Source organism: Malus domestica, chromosome 08 (assembly GCF_042453785.1).
Source record: "Malus domestica chromosome 08, GDT2T_hap1".
NCBI classification, from domain to species: Eukaryota; Viridiplantae; Streptophyta; class Magnoliopsida; order Rosales; family Rosaceae; genus Malus; species Malus domestica.
The window spans coordinates 15,980,410-15,997,928 of record NC_091668.1 but is presented as its reverse complement, the minus strand read 5'-3'; the positions used below and the strand labels follow the sequence as shown (position 1 = coordinate 15,997,928).

At 37.2% G+C, this 17,519-nt stretch overlaps 1 protein-coding gene across 1 annotated transcript; it reads right to left on the bottom strand.

Moving 5' to 3' along the window:
- Positions 1-465: 465 nt before the first annotated feature.
- LOC139198056 (uncharacterized) lies at positions 466-1,068 on the bottom strand. The gene is made up of 2 exons (XM_070826308.1): positions 645-1,068; positions 466-587 (listed from the first exon to the last, which is right to left on the bottom strand). The coding sequence occupies exons 1-2, from the start codon at positions 1,066-1,068 to the stop codon at positions 466-468; spliced, it is 546 nt and encodes a 181-aa protein (XP_070682409.1).
- Between the last annotated feature and the right edge of the window lie 16,451 nt (positions 1,069-17,519).

Below are 17,519 nucleotides of genomic sequence, written 5' to 3'. Positions count from 1 at the left end.
GGTGATTAACCTTTGCTAAGCAAAGAGGTGCTTCAAAGGTATAAAGTTTCTCAACTCACTTTGTTTTGAGTTGAGTCTTGGTTCACCCTTCTACTAGGCTTTGAATTTCATGGGTAATGTTTTGTTTTTGAGTGCATACAAGCATGATTCCGCCTTTAAATGTTAATTACATGCCATAAATGTTGCTCAAATGAACATGTTTTTCACAAAATTTCCTTCATTTCAAACATAGACTCACACGCAAGCAATCAAACAACACAACTAACAAACATGACAATTATGGCAATGTAAAAGCAATAAAGAGTAGGGTTAAGGAACGCAAATATGGTTTTGGAGTTAGAGATTCCTAGGTCTTCTTTATTTGAATGCATGGGTTGCCTCCCAAGAAGCGCTTGCTTTAACGTCTTCCAGTCGGACGATATGCATAATCAAATGGCCTACCTGCACCAAAACATCTTCCAAAACTCATTTCAGATATGCATTAGATCGATCAACCAATTGAATAATGACACCATCTTTTTTAAGCTCTCCTAGATTCATAGATGCATAAACAGAATATGGCATGACATTAATGGAAGCACCTAAATCTAGCATAGCATGTTCAAACCTTGTATTACCAATAACACAAGGAATAGTGAAACTACCTGGATATTTGCATTTAGGTGGCAGCTTTTGTTGCAAAACTGCAGAGACATTTTCACTTACATGTACCACCTCTTTCTCCAGAATCCGCTTCTTTGTTGTACAAAGCTTCTTTAAAAACTTAGCGTACTTTGGAACTTGCTTTATAGCATCAAGAAGCAGGATATTGACTTGCACCTTCCTAAACGTCTCCAGAATGTCTTTTTCACTCTTTTCTTTCTTAGATTGCTTAAATCTGCAAGGGAAAGGAACATTCGGTGGAATAACTTTAGAAGGAATAAAATTTGAACCAAACTTACCTGAATTGGATGGCTTGGGGATCTTAGGCGGCTGCGACAAGGGGTGTTCTTCCCTTGCCGTGACTCTGTCCAACTCTTCTTCTTCTTCCAGTAGCTTTTCATCCTCCTTTTGGCTTTGTTTGGACATTTGTGGGTTTGTTCCAACCTCCTTGCCACTTCTTAGGGTGATAGCTTTAGCCCTTTCAAAACCTCATTTTGGATTGACAATGGTTGAACTAGGAAGTTTGCCTTGTTCTCTAAACTGTCCCATGAATTCCGCCATTTGCCCCATTTGATTATTTAATTCGCCCACCTCTTTAGCTTGATTTTGTAATCCCTGCATCAATGAAGTTAGTATTTGAAGAATTTTATCGCTATCCATTAACGAACCTGAACTTGGTTGGGCAGATTGTGGATGAGGTTGTTTGGTGCGAATTGCCTTTGAAATATCCCAAGAGGTGGCTGTCTAAATCCGCCTTATTGTTGAGGTTGTTGAGGCTCCCTCCACTTTATGTTTGGGTGATCTTTCCAGCCTGGATTGTAAGTGTTGGAGTATGGATCAATTTTGGCTGATTTTGGCCTTGATAACCCATGGCATTAGCACTTTCCCATCCCTCATTCTCTATCAATTGAGAGCATTGATCAAAAGGGTGTCCTTGCATAGAGCACACGCCACAAGTACTTGTTCTTTGCATTTTGGATCCTTCAACAACCTGTGACACAAGAACAGTGAGATTAGCCAATTGAGATTGAATTTTGACCATTGAACTTACCTCATTAAATTGGTGTTGCCGTGGGGGGTCTCTCTGTCCAACTCCTTTGTATTGTTGTGCATTCAAGGCTCGACTCGCAATTAAGATCGTTGCAACAACTAGTGTTTTGTCAACCAAAGCACCATCTGCTGAGGCATCTAGCATTTGTCTTTCAATTGGGAGTAGTCTTTCGTAGAAAAATTGAATTAAAAGCTCTTCCTTCATTTAATGTTGTGGGCAGGATGCAACTAACATCTTAAAACGTTCATAGTACGTTGGAAAATATTCTCCCGGGCCTTGTTGAATTCCACTAATTTTCTTCCTCAAAAGAATGACTCTTGAAGTTGGGAAGATTTTGTCTAAGAATGCTTTCTTCATGCTTTCCCAAGAAGTAACGGTTTTAGGTGCTAATTCATAGAGCCAATCTTTAGGCTTGTCCATAAGAGAGAATGGAAAGGCTTTCATCTTTAAAATATTGCCATCCACGTTGATTGGTGTCATGCTCGAGCACACCACTTCAAATTCCTTCAAATGCTTGTTCAGATCTTCCATGGACAGCCCATGGTATTTGGGAATGTGATGTAGCAAACTAGACTTCAATTCAAACTCATCGGTCATGCCTTGAGCTGCTGTAGAGTATTGAATGCAAAGAGGCATGGCATTGTTCAATCATGCGGCTGAAAGTTCCTTGATTGTTTAATTATCCACAACCATGGCTAGTTCTTCCTCTTCCTCTTCTTCTTCTTCAAATTCGGATTCAGAGCTAGAACTAGGTGGATTAGATTCTGGCTGCTTTCTCTTCCTTCTCAATGTTCATTCAAAATCATGGTCAAACTCCAAGATATGTGCATGAACAAGTTGAGAACTTCGAGTCATAAACTAGTACCTAAAACAAAGAAAACAAAACAAAATCAGAAATAAAAATAAGAGACATGAACATAAACAAAGGGAGATTAGCAATTTTGCTAATCTCCGGCAATGGCACCAAAAATTTGATGTGATATAAAATAGCACATAAACTTAAACCCTCTTTTTTATAGTTGTAGTATGTGTAAGTAGGGATCGTTCTAGGCTGGGGATTAGAAGGGCTGCTAATCTACACAAATTAAACTCTAAATCACTAAACTAGACTCAAAAACAGAAAACTAAACTTAAACTACTCAAAATAAGCAAAACAGACTCAAAACACACAAACTAAGTTAAATTGACTCAAAACAGGAACTGAAGTGATGGTTGGACGAAAATTAAACTAAAAAGACTCAGAATACTAAATGGGGGGTGGTATTGAAGAATTTAAGATTTAAATGAACAAACTTGCAGAAACAAACTAAAGGGTACGAAATTGGGTGAATTAAGGGGGTGAAAGGCTAGCTAGAGGGTCCTTCTCCACACATGACACATATGCATTCAAATCAACTTCCAAGTATTCTTCCTATAAACCATGAATGACAATGGCCCAAGTTAACCGTGAACTACACAAATTAACCATCAGATTTTCCTAAATTCATTGAATTGGACTCAGCGACACAACCAAATTATTCTTATCAAGTTCCCTACATGAATTGCATAATAGAGATACATATAAAAAATCATTAAGTTCTGTAAAAATCATAAGTATTGACATGGCATTCGTAACTATGAACTGCATGATACTCCTGCCAGGAATTTACTTAACACGATCGTAACTAGCAACCTCCACTACTTGTAAATATAAGTTTATAACTATTAGGTGAAACTCCCTTATATTTTAGCATCAAATCCCTGCATGCAAACTAAGTATGCATCCTTAATAACACACAAGAACAAGTTATCAATCAAACAGATAAGTAAATTGCATTCACGATTTATGAAACAATAACTGGATGTAATCAATTCATATCACACATATGTTCATAGCTTTGAATTCACCTCTAGCTAAAACGAAATTAGTTCCACATGTTTGCAATTAAACAAAGACAATTAAATTTAAACATTGAAAACAAAAGATAGAACACACCTAGAAACGCTCTAACAATCCAAAGGTCTTGAATGGCAGGCATGGCTCCAAGCTTCTTCTTCTCCTCCCTTGCAAAACTGCGGCACTCTGTATATATTTTTATCTTTGAATTTCTCTCTAAAGCTCCCCCTCTTGAATTCTGCGACATGGGTGTGTATTTATAGGGCAGATACATGACATTGTTTGTGGAGGAAAAGGATTAGTTGTTAGCATTGTGTTAGGACTCCTAGAAATCAGATAAAAGGTCGTTTAATATGAAAATGAGTCCCCCTTGCAGCTGGAAATAAGGTAGGATAAGATTAGGATAGGATAAGATAAGATAAAGTTAGTTTGGATAATGTTGGATAAGATAAAGTTTGTTAGGATAATGTTCCTTCCTTTTAACTGATTCCTTATCTTCTAAGTCTTGATTTAATCTTTTTAGCTGAACCTACAAAACACAAAAATGGCTTAAAATACTCTAAAAAGTAGAAAATAACTACGTAAATGCAAGGAAACAAGCTAACTAAGTCGCATAAATATGCTTTTTTCAACGTTAACTAAAGCGCTAATTGGAAGGCAACCCAATTTTTCTAACTTTTTTCATTTTATTTTCGTTGATTTTATTTTCTTGCCTTACTTCTTTATCACAATTTTTTTTTAAATCACAAAAAAAAAAGGAAAATTGAAAAACACAATAAATAACTCTGTTTCAGTTAATTGTTGTAAACTTTCCTAGTTTAAGTATGATTGTGTAAATCCTAGATTAGATTGGATTCTAGTTATCCTTTCCTATTACAACTTGTATTCCTTGGGGATGAAGGAATATCTTCACTCCTTTTACTACATAAATAAAGGCACTATGTACGAGGGATAACACACACATTCCCCTACAATTCTATAAACACGTCTCTCTTACTCTCTCTATCCTTGTCGCCGGCCTCACGTAACCTTGTCAGATAAAATAGGCTACAACACATTATCAATACACTCCTACTGCTGTACTTAGGAATCTGATGTTGAAGAATTTTTCTGCATCAAACTAGTTCATCCATATCATCACACAATCAAGTTCTTTCAAAACAACAGTTTTTATGTCTATATTTTTGCAGACCTGATAGCATGAACATTCACCATAATGCATGACCCAACTTTACGCTTTTCGAATTTTAGATTCTACATAAATTGTGTATGCATTATATTCATAATTGTTGAATTATGTGAATTTGATATTGTTGATGCACAAATCAGTGAGGACTTTGGTACAACAGAAAATGTTAAGTATGTGACCTTCGCTAGATTGCTCCGGTCACTAGTGTGGATAAGTATGCAAATGGATAGAGACAGGGAAGCAAACACAAGATGTACATGGTTCACCCAGATTGGCTATGTCCACGGAGTAGAAGAGTTCTCATTAATGGTGAAGGGTTTACACAAGTACATAGGTTCAAGCTCTCATTTAGTGAGTACTAGTGAATGATTTAGTACAAATGACATTCGGAAATATTGTGAGACAATGATCTCTATTTATAGAAGAGAGTTTCTAGTTTCATTCTGACATTGACATGTGTCGCGTTATGATTGGCTTCTGATGTTAACACGTGTCGCGCTATGATTGGCTTCTAATGTCGACACGTGTCGCGCTGTGATTAGCCTCCTGGTTGGAGGGAAACTCTTCTGGGTCCTTGACAGTATAATGTTGACCGGTGCTCAGTAGTTTCGGGATTGGTCAAGTATGGTACAAACAGTGTTCCCTTAAGTTCTCGAGTGAGGGAAGCTCCTCGGTTGGGGACTTGCAAGATCCAAGTCATTAAGTAATCATGAAACTTCTAAGTACCGAAGTGTGGTATCATTTTCACTTGCCTTATCTGTCTCATAAGTAGATGTGGCATTTTCTCTGGAAGTACTTTTCCTCCATCCAGAGGTGGTATCTTTAACCGATGAAGATGCATAAGGTAGCGTATCAATTTCACTTGAAGCTTACTTGTAGTTTCAGGCTTGGTCAAGTGCGATACAAAACCCTATAGTAGGAGTCCCCCAAGTCGTCGAGCTAGGAGATTTGCTGAAAGAGGTAACAGACAAGGTAAGCAATCAGACTTCCAAGCAAGCAACCTGGATCAGAGGTTCGACTTCGGCTTCCGGTTGATTGTTCTCCTTCTCCTTGTGTCGTAAATAGGAACAAGGATAAGAAGAAGCAAATGGAGAAGAGATGATATGAGATACTTTTGCTTTTAAAGAAGTAACTTTCCATAGGCTTATTCTTGAACTAGGCTTGAGGGTTTTCTAGTTTCCTCCAGAGTATAAGGCTGACTCAAGAATTTAAGGGTAAAAACAAGTCAATCAAATCAAGAGTACGTTCGACCTTGATGATATGGGATACATTTGCTGTTGACGAAGTAATAGATGAATCAGCACATGTTCTGCTGCGCTTGTCTCCACATGCTTCCTTGTATCCTTGTCACTTGCCCTATCTGTTCCTCAGGCAGATGTGGTATCTTTTCTAGAAGCATAAGATGTTGAAGATGAGTACTTAAGAGCAATGCTAGGTAAGTAATCAGGCAAGGGGTTCCAGGCAGTAGTTCCTGACATGAAGCTTGATTCCAATTGTTGACTGATTGCTCTCTTTCTCCTTGTCTTGCAGGTAAGAACAAGGGCAAAATAAAAGATAGGGAAAAAGCATGATATGAGATACTCTTGCTTTTGACCTTGATGATATAAGTTAATCTTGCTCTGGTGTGGCTGGTTTGCATAGGTATTATTGGGGGGGAAGAAAATTGAGTATTTCGAAGGGCTTTGTTGGGTGTGCCCTCTCAGATATGAGGAAGGGTTGAACATTTTTACAGGTCTGCCTGTCCGTGGAGGATGGACGTTGACATAAATAGGAGTCTCCCTAACAACAAGTAGTAATGCTATTCCTTTACCCTTCTTGGTCGTAGTAATGTAGTGGAAGCTGCAAACTTCACGTGTTTTAACTTTGTCAGAGCACTTTGAAAAAGTTGTATGTGGTATCTGGAAAGCTGATGTTGCGTGTGAAGATTGCAGATAAGCTTTATCCAAGGAAATCTGGCTCTCGAAGTTCGGAGAGCGATGCCTCTTCAGTTTTCGAACAAGCAATCCTGTCGGGGATCTGGCTCTCGAGATTTGGAGAACGGTGCCTCTTCGGTTTTTGAGAAAGCAATCATGTTGGGAGTATGGCTCTTGAGATTCAGATAGCGGTGACTCTTCAATTTTTGAAAAAGTAATCCTGTTGGGAGTCTGGCTCTTGAGATTCGGAGGGCGATGCCTATTCGATTTTTGAGCAAGTAATCCTGTTGAGAGTCTGGCTCCCGAGATTCGAAGAGCAGTGCCTCTTTGATTTTTGAGCAAGCAATCTTGTTAGGAATGTTTTCTCGTATGTGAGTAAAGGTTGGGCATTTTTGCCAGTCTACCTTACCACGGAGCACGGAGGTTGACACACATAGAGACTTTTCAGTTATTAAGTAGTGGTGATGTTCCTTTACCCTTGTGGGTAATAGTAGGGTAGCTGGACCTTCAAAAATTATGTGTCTAAACTTTGTCAGAGATCTTTGGCAAAGTTATCTATGGTACCCGAAGAGCTGATGTTGCGTGTGGAGAGTGGTGGCTCTTCGATTTTTGAACCAACGGCCCTATTACCCTTTCTTTTATAAGGGCACCAATTTTGTGCAAGAAGTACATTCAGAGAGTTATTGCTTGTAGGAATTTTCCCCTTATTTTTGTACTTAAGAGATTTATTGCACCTCATTTCTCATTTATTATTTCTAAGAATGTCTGGCCCATTCGATAGTTGTTTTGACTTGAACTTTGGTGAAGAGGCAACCATGCCTTCTCAAGACAACATATGGCGCCCATCCTTCTTATCCCCTACTGGTCCTCTTACCGTTGGGGACTTTGTGATGAAGAATGATATAACCGCTGCGGTGGTGGCCAGGAACCTTCTCAATCCTAAAGATAACAGACTACTTTCCAAACGGTCTGATGAGTTGGCTGTTAAGGATTCTCTGGCTCTCAGTGTTCAGTGTGCAGGTTCTGTGTTTAATATGGCCCAACGCCTATTTGCTTGAACCCGCCAAGTTTAATCATTGGTGGCTGAAGTGATAAGTCTCAAACGAAATATCAGAGGGCTCAAGCATGAGAATAAACAGTTGCACAGGCTCGCATATGACTATGATACAAACATGAAGAGGAAGCTTAACCAGCTGCAAGAATCTAATGGTCAGATTTTACTTGATCATCAAAGGTTTGTGGGTTTGTTCCAAAAGCATTTTTTGCCTTCGTCTTCTGGGGCTGTACCGCGTAATGAAGCTCCAAATGGTCAACCTTCGGTGCCTCCTCCTTCTAGGGTTTTGCCCAATATTGAGGCTCTGAATGATCACCCTCTGGTGCCTACTCTTTCTGGGGCTTTGCCGACTGCTGAGACTTCTCACGAGCAACCTTTATGAAGGCTCTCTCTTGTTTGTTTATTTTGATTCATGTATATGTACATATTTGTAACTTATCGGAGATATCAATAAACAAGCTTTGCTTCATTTCAACGTATTGTGTTAAATACACCAAGGCCTTCTTCACTAAGTTCTTTGAATTTTTTTCTTTTGTTAAAGCTTGTATGTTGAAGCTTTGAGAGTGAAGCATGCATATTGAGTTAGTGCTCCCTTAATTTCCCGAGTGAGGAAAACTTCTCGGTTGGAGACTTGAAAAATCCAACGCACTAAGTGGTCGTGAGACTTCTGAGTATCAAGGTGCAGTAGCATATGGTAGGAGTCCCCCCAAGTCTCCGGTCGAGTGAGTTGACGAATGAGGCATTTCCTTTCTAAGTGGTAGCCCAAAACTCCTCCTTCATATATATTTGTTATGAAAGTTGTTAGCCCCAAAGAAGAGGAGGCCTAGGCAATTATTTTTTTGAATATTTTTTGTTTTCGAATTTCAGAAAAAAAAATATATATATATATTAAGCTTTGTAGGTGAAGCTTTGTAGGTGAAGCTTTGAGGTTGAAGCTTTGTTGGGCACCATGAATTGATTTTGCTTCACACTATCTTGGTCAAGATAATGTGAAGCTTTTGTAGGCGAAGCTTTTGTGTTGAAGCTTTGTAGGTGAAGCTTTTGTGGGTCAAGCTTTTATGGGTCAAGCTTTTATAGGTCAAGCTTTTGTGGGTCAAGCTTTTGTGGGTCAAGCTTTTGTAGGTGAAGCTTTTATGGGTAAATCTTTTGTGGGTCAAGCTTTTGTGGGTCAAGCTTTTGTGGGTCAAGCTTTTGTAGGTCAAGCTTTTGTGGGTCAAGCTTTTGTGGGTCAAGCTTTTGTGGGTCAAGCTTTTGTGTTGAAGCTTTTGTGGGTGAAGCTTTTTTGTTGAAGCTTTTGTAGGTGAAGTTTTTATGGGTGAAGCTTTTGTGTTGAAGCTTTTGTGGGTGAAGCTTTTGCAGGTCAAGCTTTTATGGGTCAAGCTTTTGTGGGTCAAGCTTTTGTGTTGAAGCTTTTGTAGGTGAAGCTTTGGAGTTGAAGCTTTGTAGGTGAAGCTTAGGAGTTGAAGCTTTTGTTGGGTACCATGAATTGATTTTGCTTCACACTATCTTAATCAAGATAGTGTGAAGCTTTTGAGAATTTGTAGTTGTCCTCCATTGATGAAGCTTTTGTTGGTGAAGCTTTTGTGGTGAAACTTTGTTGAATTTCCCAATTTCCTTTCTTTTTTTGTTTTTTTGGAAAATTAGAAATTTGAAAATGTGGGAGAGACAACATATACAAATTTTGCTTTCACACTGTTGAGCAAGAGATTGTGATACAAGCCACACCTTGCAGCAGTCGAAGGTTTGGATGAACCATATAAATCGAATTTGCTTCGAATAGTCTTGATCAAGAGTGTGTGAAGCTTTCTATGAATTGTAATTGCCTTTCATTGATGAAGCTTTTGTTGGCACCATAAATTGGTTTTGCTTCACACTGTCTTGATCAAGAATGTGTGAAGCTTTTGAGAATTATGGTTGCCCTCTATTGATGAAACTCTTGTTGGCACCATAAATTGGTTTTGCTTCACACTGTCATGATCAAGAGTGTGTGAAGCTTTTGAGAATTGTGGTTGAACTCCTTTGATGAAGCTCCTGTTGGCACCATAAATTGGTTTTGCTTCGCACTATCTTGATCAAGAATGTGTGAAGCTTTCAACGAGTTATAGTGTTTGCATTGTTACAGAGGGGAAATGTCTGAAGCAGATGCAAGAGGGTTGAATAGCTTGATCTTCCTATGCCATGCACTGAAGTTATTGTTGGCTTGCAATAAGACTTTGTTGGCGACTATAACTCTTGTTAGGCTTAAGTGCTCCCTTAGTTGAGTTGTCAAGCTTGAGGGTTTTTTGATTATTTGTGAATGCTAAGAGTTCACATGTACAAGTTGTACCATTCATCTTCTGGTAGGTGGAATGAATGGTGAGTTGCTTTCATCACTTGGTTGGTGGTACGAATGTGAGTTCCTTCATCACCTTTCATCACATTTCATCACCTGGTTGGTGGCACGAGGATGAGTTCCTTCTACATTAGCTTGGGTAGCCATGATATATGGTTAGATGTCACTCATGGCTTGTGAGTTCTTCTAGATGATTAAATAAGTAGTCGTCAAAGAAGAAGGAGAATTAAAAATAAGTTTTAATTCACTAAGTGATTGGATTAAATATAATCAATTGGATTCGTGCCAATCACCTCACTGCCTTGCTAATTAGAACCTAAAATGATTGTACACCAATACACTCTTGTAGTGAGACAACTAATGGATGATGGAAATAATTAATTGGATTAATTAAGTGTTGTGATTAATTAGAAAGTCTAAAGAAATCATAAAAGCGATAAAAGATCGTTTTGGGCTTAGAGAAAAGTTCGGGTTAATATGGGCCCATTAAGCCCAAACCCATTGGGCTTTTATTCAAGCATATGATGAAATGATAAAAGCCCAAAGCCCAAATAACACTTAGGGGGCCGGCCAAAGAAAGGGAGAGAGAGTCAAGTTGTTGACTTGTTTCTTTGTGTTATAAAAGGAACTTTATAGTGAAAAGTTTCATTAGGGTTTTGTGAGTTAACTTTCACCAAAAATTGAGAAAACACAATCTCTCTCTCTAATCACAAGGCCGTCCACCAAGAGGAGTTCTAGCTAATCATCTTTACTCCTTTTGGTCATTCCTCCATCCATCTCACTACACTAGTGAGTGTGGATCTTTAGAGGTCTTCTACTTTGGAGACTAAAGGAGAACCAAGGAGTACTCATTCTAGCAAAGTGGAGGAGGCAAGGAGGGAGGCTAGGCTCAAGGAGTTCCAAGAGCAAAGAACTTGGAGGTGGTCCATACTTGGTCTCAAGTCTAGATCAAGAGGTATAAAACTATACCTTCACTTTGTTCTTCAATAATTTCTTAGATGCATCAAATATGGACCTATGCTTCTTGAAGGGGATTTGCATGACTATAGCTTTGATATTATGTGATAACATCCTTCCGTTCCTTATGTATATAAATTTTGAATTGTATACGCATGCTAGTCACTAGAAATCCCACATAAATCTCATTATTTCCCTTCAAGTGGTATCAAGAGCCGAAGGTTTATATTTGATGTGTCCTTTTGGATTTTATACATATGGGTTTTAATTTTATGTTTGACATATTATTTCTTCATTCAAAATATGTTTATCTTTTGTTTTTTCAAATGTTGAAAAATGTGAATCAAGAGTTGAAAAAGATATGCATGCAAAAAGTGTTTTGGATGCATGAATGAAGATTGAGTTTTGAACAAAATTTGGGGCTATAGTACCATAGGGGAGGGCACGGTTTTGGGGGAGGTTTTGGCTTGTGTTTGTCTTTTATTTTAAGTAACACACACACACTTTGAAGCTAGAAAATCTAGATCTTGTCACTTTTATTTTTTGGGTTTGAAAAATCACCAAGAATGTACAAATCTTGAAATTGTGTTCATGGTTTTGTTCTTGGTGTTCATGGTTTTGTTTTTGGTGAAAATGGTTTTGTTTTGTGTTCATAAATTGTTTTATGGTTTTGGATGATAAATTTACCATCCATAGCATTCCCAAAATTTAATCAATCCTAGACTTGACTAGGAGAATTTCCATCACCTTTACTCTAAAGTCCTTAAAGCATATCAAGTGGCAAGAAATAGCATGGGTTTCTACTACTTTAATTTGACTTAATGCATGTGTAAGAAACTTCCCATCCCCCTTAATGTGGCCGGCCACCCTAGTGGATTTATCCACTTGTGGGGCTATTTTGTAATTTTTGAAAAGTTGATAATTACTTTCAAGTATTTACGGTTTGACCCTTAACTTTTCATATTTGCATATTAGGCCCCATCTAACTAACAAGTTAAAAAAATTTATTTTAATTTTGTTAGTTGTTTAAACTCATAATACTATTATGCCCATATGCACTAAATCTAAATGTTTATGTTGCATTCCAATTAATTATTTAATGTGATTAAGTAGTTAGAAAATGGTTGACTATGAACTTATGCCTTAAACGATAATTGAGCTATGAGAAAAGGCGCTAAACTCAAATTGTTTGAACCTTGGGAATGTGTTTTAATTACTATTTTAATTGGACCTTGTCATGATAGACATTAATCTTTCTCTCCCTCTTAGTATATGTAATTTGTAGGAATTTGTACAAATCGGTTTATAATTCTTATTACTTCTTAATCTCTTTCAATTAGTTGATTCCCTCTAGTACTAGACTAGAGTTTCTTTAACTATTGGTAAGGTGACATGATTAAAAGAGGGTTTTGTCATGAGATTAAAGATTAATTGGGTCCAACGCCCTAATTAGCAATGAATGATTGTCTTTCATTTCTAATGGCTCAATGAAAAATGTTTTAATTGGATTGAAAGCACGTAATTAAAACGACACAACCTTCCCTAGATCTTATTCAACAATGTTGGCTCGTTGTTGAAATAACCCAATAAGTCCATGGTCATCCAAAGAGCCTAAAATAACTATAAAGTCCAATTTCAAAGGAATGCAAAAACCATAGTAGTAGTAGTTACTTCCAATATTTGAAAAATTCGTTTTTTGATATTGATTTGTTTTTCTCAAAACAAATAGTGGGAGTATCATATGCTACTAAACTATAATGAACACAATTAGTAGTTATATATATCTCCAATATTTTGAAAAATGTTTTGATATTGATTTGTTTTATGAAAACGAATAGTGGGGATATCATATGCTACTAATTTCATTAACTTTGGACTAGTAGTTATAATAGGACACAATTTATTTTAATGTGATTAAATAAATAAAATGATGAGACCTTAAAATCCCTCAACCAATATCCAATATTAAGTTGAAAGCAGAGAGGTGCTTTGAACACTTCTTCGTGGCCTTCCACCATGGTAAGCTCCAATCGTTTATGACTCGTACACCGCCTTCACCCTATCATGGGGGAGTGCAAAGTGCATGCTTATACTCAGGAGGAGTCTATTTAAACATTTGATGTGGTTAAGGTAGGCAACGAGTGTGGCCAACATCGTATCATCGTGAGGTCATACTTGGACCCCTATCTATACCGGCATGGTCGGACAAAACTTAACTAAGAGAAATGGTGCCAACATCATATCATTGTGAGGCATTGTTCTCTAGAGGCCAAATAGATGGGTAATCACAAGAGGTTGTTGTGAATGGGTAGTCATACCCTCTCATTATTATTTTTGCTAGCCAACATCATATCATCGTGAGGTGGGCTTGGTAATAGTGAGCCTCCCATAACCCGCTAGAAGCTTTCATTGAAATCTCCCGGATTCCATCTTGAGGGATATGGAATTTGCCAAAAGTGGTGGGTGATGTCATTCGGTTTAAAGATCCGAATCGTTTGACTTAATCAACAATCAAACTAATTATTTTATTGTTTATGTATTTAGATATGGTTGGAAGCACACTTGCGAAAATACTCGACAAACATTGCCTAGAGGGGCACAATTTCCTATCATGGTTTCGTAATGTCAAGATTCTCCTAACCTTGGAGAAGATTGTTTACGTACTAGACAAGGCTCCACCTCACATACCCCTTGGCCCTGAGGCCACTGAGGATGAACGTGCTAAGTATGACAAGCACGTTGAGGATGATACACAAGCCAAGTGCTATCTGTTGGCTTCCATGAATGAGGAGCTACAGAGACAACACGAGGGCATGGACAGTGCATCTTCCATAATACTCCATCTTACGGAGTTATATGGTGAAGGGACGCGCAACCGTCGCTTTAGCACTGTCAATGAACTTGTGAAGACCAAGATGGTCAAGAGAGCTCCAGTGCATCAACATGTACTGAAGATGATTGGACTCATTGAACAATTGGAGAACCTAGGGACTCCACTTGACGGGGAATTGGCCGAGGACTTCATCTTGGCTTCTCTTTCTGACTCGTTCTCGCAGTTCGTTATGAACTACAATATGAACAAGATGGATAGCACTCTCTCTGAGTTACTAAACATGTTAGTAACCGCTGGGAAGACTATGAAGAAAGAGAACATTGTAGGGACTGCTGCAGTAGCCTACAACAAGCCATCCTCTTCCAAGGCCAAGCCGTAAGGCAAAGGCAAAGGGAAGGAGAAGAAGTCACCCACTCCTAAGCCGCAAGGAGGAGTGAGGAAAAAGAAGGCAAAGGAGCCCAAGGGGACTTGCCACCACTGTGGAAAGGAAGGGCATTGGAAGAGGAATTGCAGGTTATACCTTGCAACACTTAAGGACAAGCCATAAGGTATGGTTTATGTTCTTATCTTCAATTCTAATTGTTAGATCTTATAATCTTTATATTTGATATAAAATGCTAATCACTTATGCAATTGTATGTAGGTGATGGAGCCAAGTAGAAGATGAACAAGCAAGGAAAAGGATGGAGAAGGGTTCGGCCACCATTTTTTTGCTAACTACTTAGGAAGTTTATTAGGCACTTAAAGATAGTCTTTAAACTTTCTTATTTTGTTAAGAACTTATTATGTGGCTTCATATGATGGAAGACCACTATTGGTGCCTATATGAAGGTATATAATTAGTCTCTAAATGTATAGAGCTAATTCTTTTTGTATTAAACATTATGAACGTTTGAATTATCATATCAATGTAATATGATGAATGCCTTCTACTATATTATTTCCTTAAAGTAGTGTTATGAATTGAATATTGTCTTGTTGTATCCTAGTTGAGATACAAGATTTATATCACTTATGTAATGAGATATCCAAACTTTGGACTTATCAATTATGGATAGATCTCACATGTTGGCCATAGATGGATACAATGAATCTTTAGATTTGGTTCCAATTGTCTATATATGAGTTCTATATGAATTGAAAAGGTCTAGAGATTCCTTTCTTGAAGAAAAGGAAGATCACATTATAATGATATAAGTAATAAGAAAACGTTTCTTATATGGTTATCACTTAATTAACCGCAATAACCAAGATCACTCTTGATTCAATTAGTAGTTTTGAACAACTAATTGGGCATTCTTAAAATTGTTTTAAAATGTCAAGTATGTTAGTGATTAAACCAAGAATGATGTGTCTAAATCTATGAAATGTTTAAAGACTTTAGTCACTTAATAGCAAGACATCGACTTAGTGGAGATTGAAACAAATGAGCTTGAAAGGTTTTAAAGCTACTCCACAATGTCCTCTACCCGTATACTCCATGTTTATACATTTTGAATGTATGAAGTGATTTCTCATTAAAGTCATGAGAAATAGTGGGAGGTGAGAAAAATGATATAAACTTGAATATGATTGGTTTATAGTTGTCTAAAGAATAATAGTACTTCACTATTATTAAGAGTTTGTAATTTTAATTGTTAAAAGACTCAAGCTCTTCAAAACGTTAAAATTCTATGTTGTGTAACATTCTAAAGAATAGTCTATGAATGTTGGTTTCATCAACCTAGCATAAAATGGTTATATGTTGGGAGTTGTCCATCATTCTCTTTCATGAGAACAAGCTAATAACAAAGCATATGGACAAGTTGATGAAACAAAAGGGAATAGTTTCAAAATGAGTCACAACATATGGTTTAACAACAAGACAATCCAAATTCTGCACCTCTTGTAACTATAATGCTCTATGTAGTTTTGATAAAGAATTATATCAACCACCTAGAAGGAATGGTTGAGTTTCTATATCCTTAGTAGGAGCCATGCTTCCACTAAAGACTTGGATAATTCTTATATGACTACATTAAAGGTCTTAGTATGACTAAAACTTGAAGTATGGTGTATGACACCATATAATTTAAATGAATAGACTTGATAAAACAAGTCACACATTTCAAATGGAATTACTTGAGAAGGAATTCTTTTGTGTATGTTCGTTTAAATAACTTGTGTTAGCTAGAGTTGTTGATAGTCCCAAAATTGTTGAGACATCATCAAATAAGCTAATGGATCTCAATGATTGTCAATAGATCCAAGACAAGTTAGTGGGAGCAATATGCATTCAAATCAAGAAAATGTAAGTGTTAAGTTTTTGAATGAATGCTAAGTTACAACAAGGCCAGTGGGAGTGATGTCATAATTTGAACAACAAGATATGAATAAAGTCTATTTGATAGACTTGATAAAACATAGATGTTACTCAAAAATGACAAAGTTATGACACGGTCATTTTTGAAGTATAGACTTGAAATTGGACTTAATGATGTAGCAAGGCTATCTCAAGAATGTTTAATGGGGAAATTAAATCTCAAATGTTGAAGATTTGAGAAGGTGTTTTCCTATATGATAGAAAATCACTTTCATAACCCTTATAATGAATGTGTCATAAAATCACAAAAGGGACACATGTATGGACTTGTGAGATGATATCCAAAAGTGAAAAACCACAGGGGTTGTCACTTTAAGATATTACTATAGCGCAGGATCAGAACCATAGCAACTGATAGAGTATTATTGCATTTAAGAAAGGAACATCAGAGTAAGACTTTGGAAGCGTGCATTCACTTAGGTTATTAACCAAAGTGAAAATAACCCATTTTAACAAATAGAACTTCATAATGGATGAAGTACTAATCAGATGAATGTATTGTTAGTATTGTACTACAATGGTCTCAAGGTTGGAGCAAAGTATGTATAAAGTATACAAACGAAATATATGGCGATATATTGTTTTAGAAACTGCTTCAAAAGGTGTTTTGAATAGAAGGGGTTCTTATAGAACCAATGATTGAATCCAAACCATAAGGTCGTTAGTTGGACACTACGACGTAATGGGGCGATAGCTCAAGCCATGGAATCAAGGTCTCATCAAAGTATCTGAACATAAGAAAGAGACATCTTCAAATGTTTTAGAAACATTTGATAAGTAAATCCCTTTTAAATAAAAGGATTAATACATAACCAAGTTAACCTACAAGCATAAGTTCACTCAACTAGCATCTATGAGATATACTAGTGATTGACTTTAGTGCAAGTGGGAGATTGTTGGAAATATGCCCTGAAAGTCAATCTTTGGAAGAAACCTTTCAGGACAATGAATGTGTGTATAGATGACTCTTATACATCAAAAGGCAAAGATACTAATTAGGACTATCTCAATAAACGATATATGTCCTAAATAGTGAATCCATGGACAATGGATCGATGTAAGAAGTAATCTAATGATGTTAGACTACAGAGACCTTCTTCACATAACCATCATGTCCAAAAAGGTTCCTGGTCATATGATTGTCAGAGGGATACTGACAATGCAAAGACCAATACATACTATGTCCCCTTCAATTGGAAGTATGGAAAGTCTCATCCCATTCGTGTAGTGACACTAAGACAGGTATGTAGGTGCTCATTAAGGGAATGAGTTCACTGAACACAATCGAACGACAGTACTTCCATGGAGGT

Coding starts and splice junctions, on each gene's coding strand:
- LOC139198056 (XM_070826308.1), bottom strand. CDS start 1,068: ATGTCCAAACAAAGCCAAAAGGAGGATGAAAAGCTACTGGAAGAAGAA. Junction 588..644: donor ACCTAAATGCAAATATCCAG/GTAGTTTCACTA, acceptor ATGCTATGCTAG/ATTTAGGTGCTTCCATTAAT.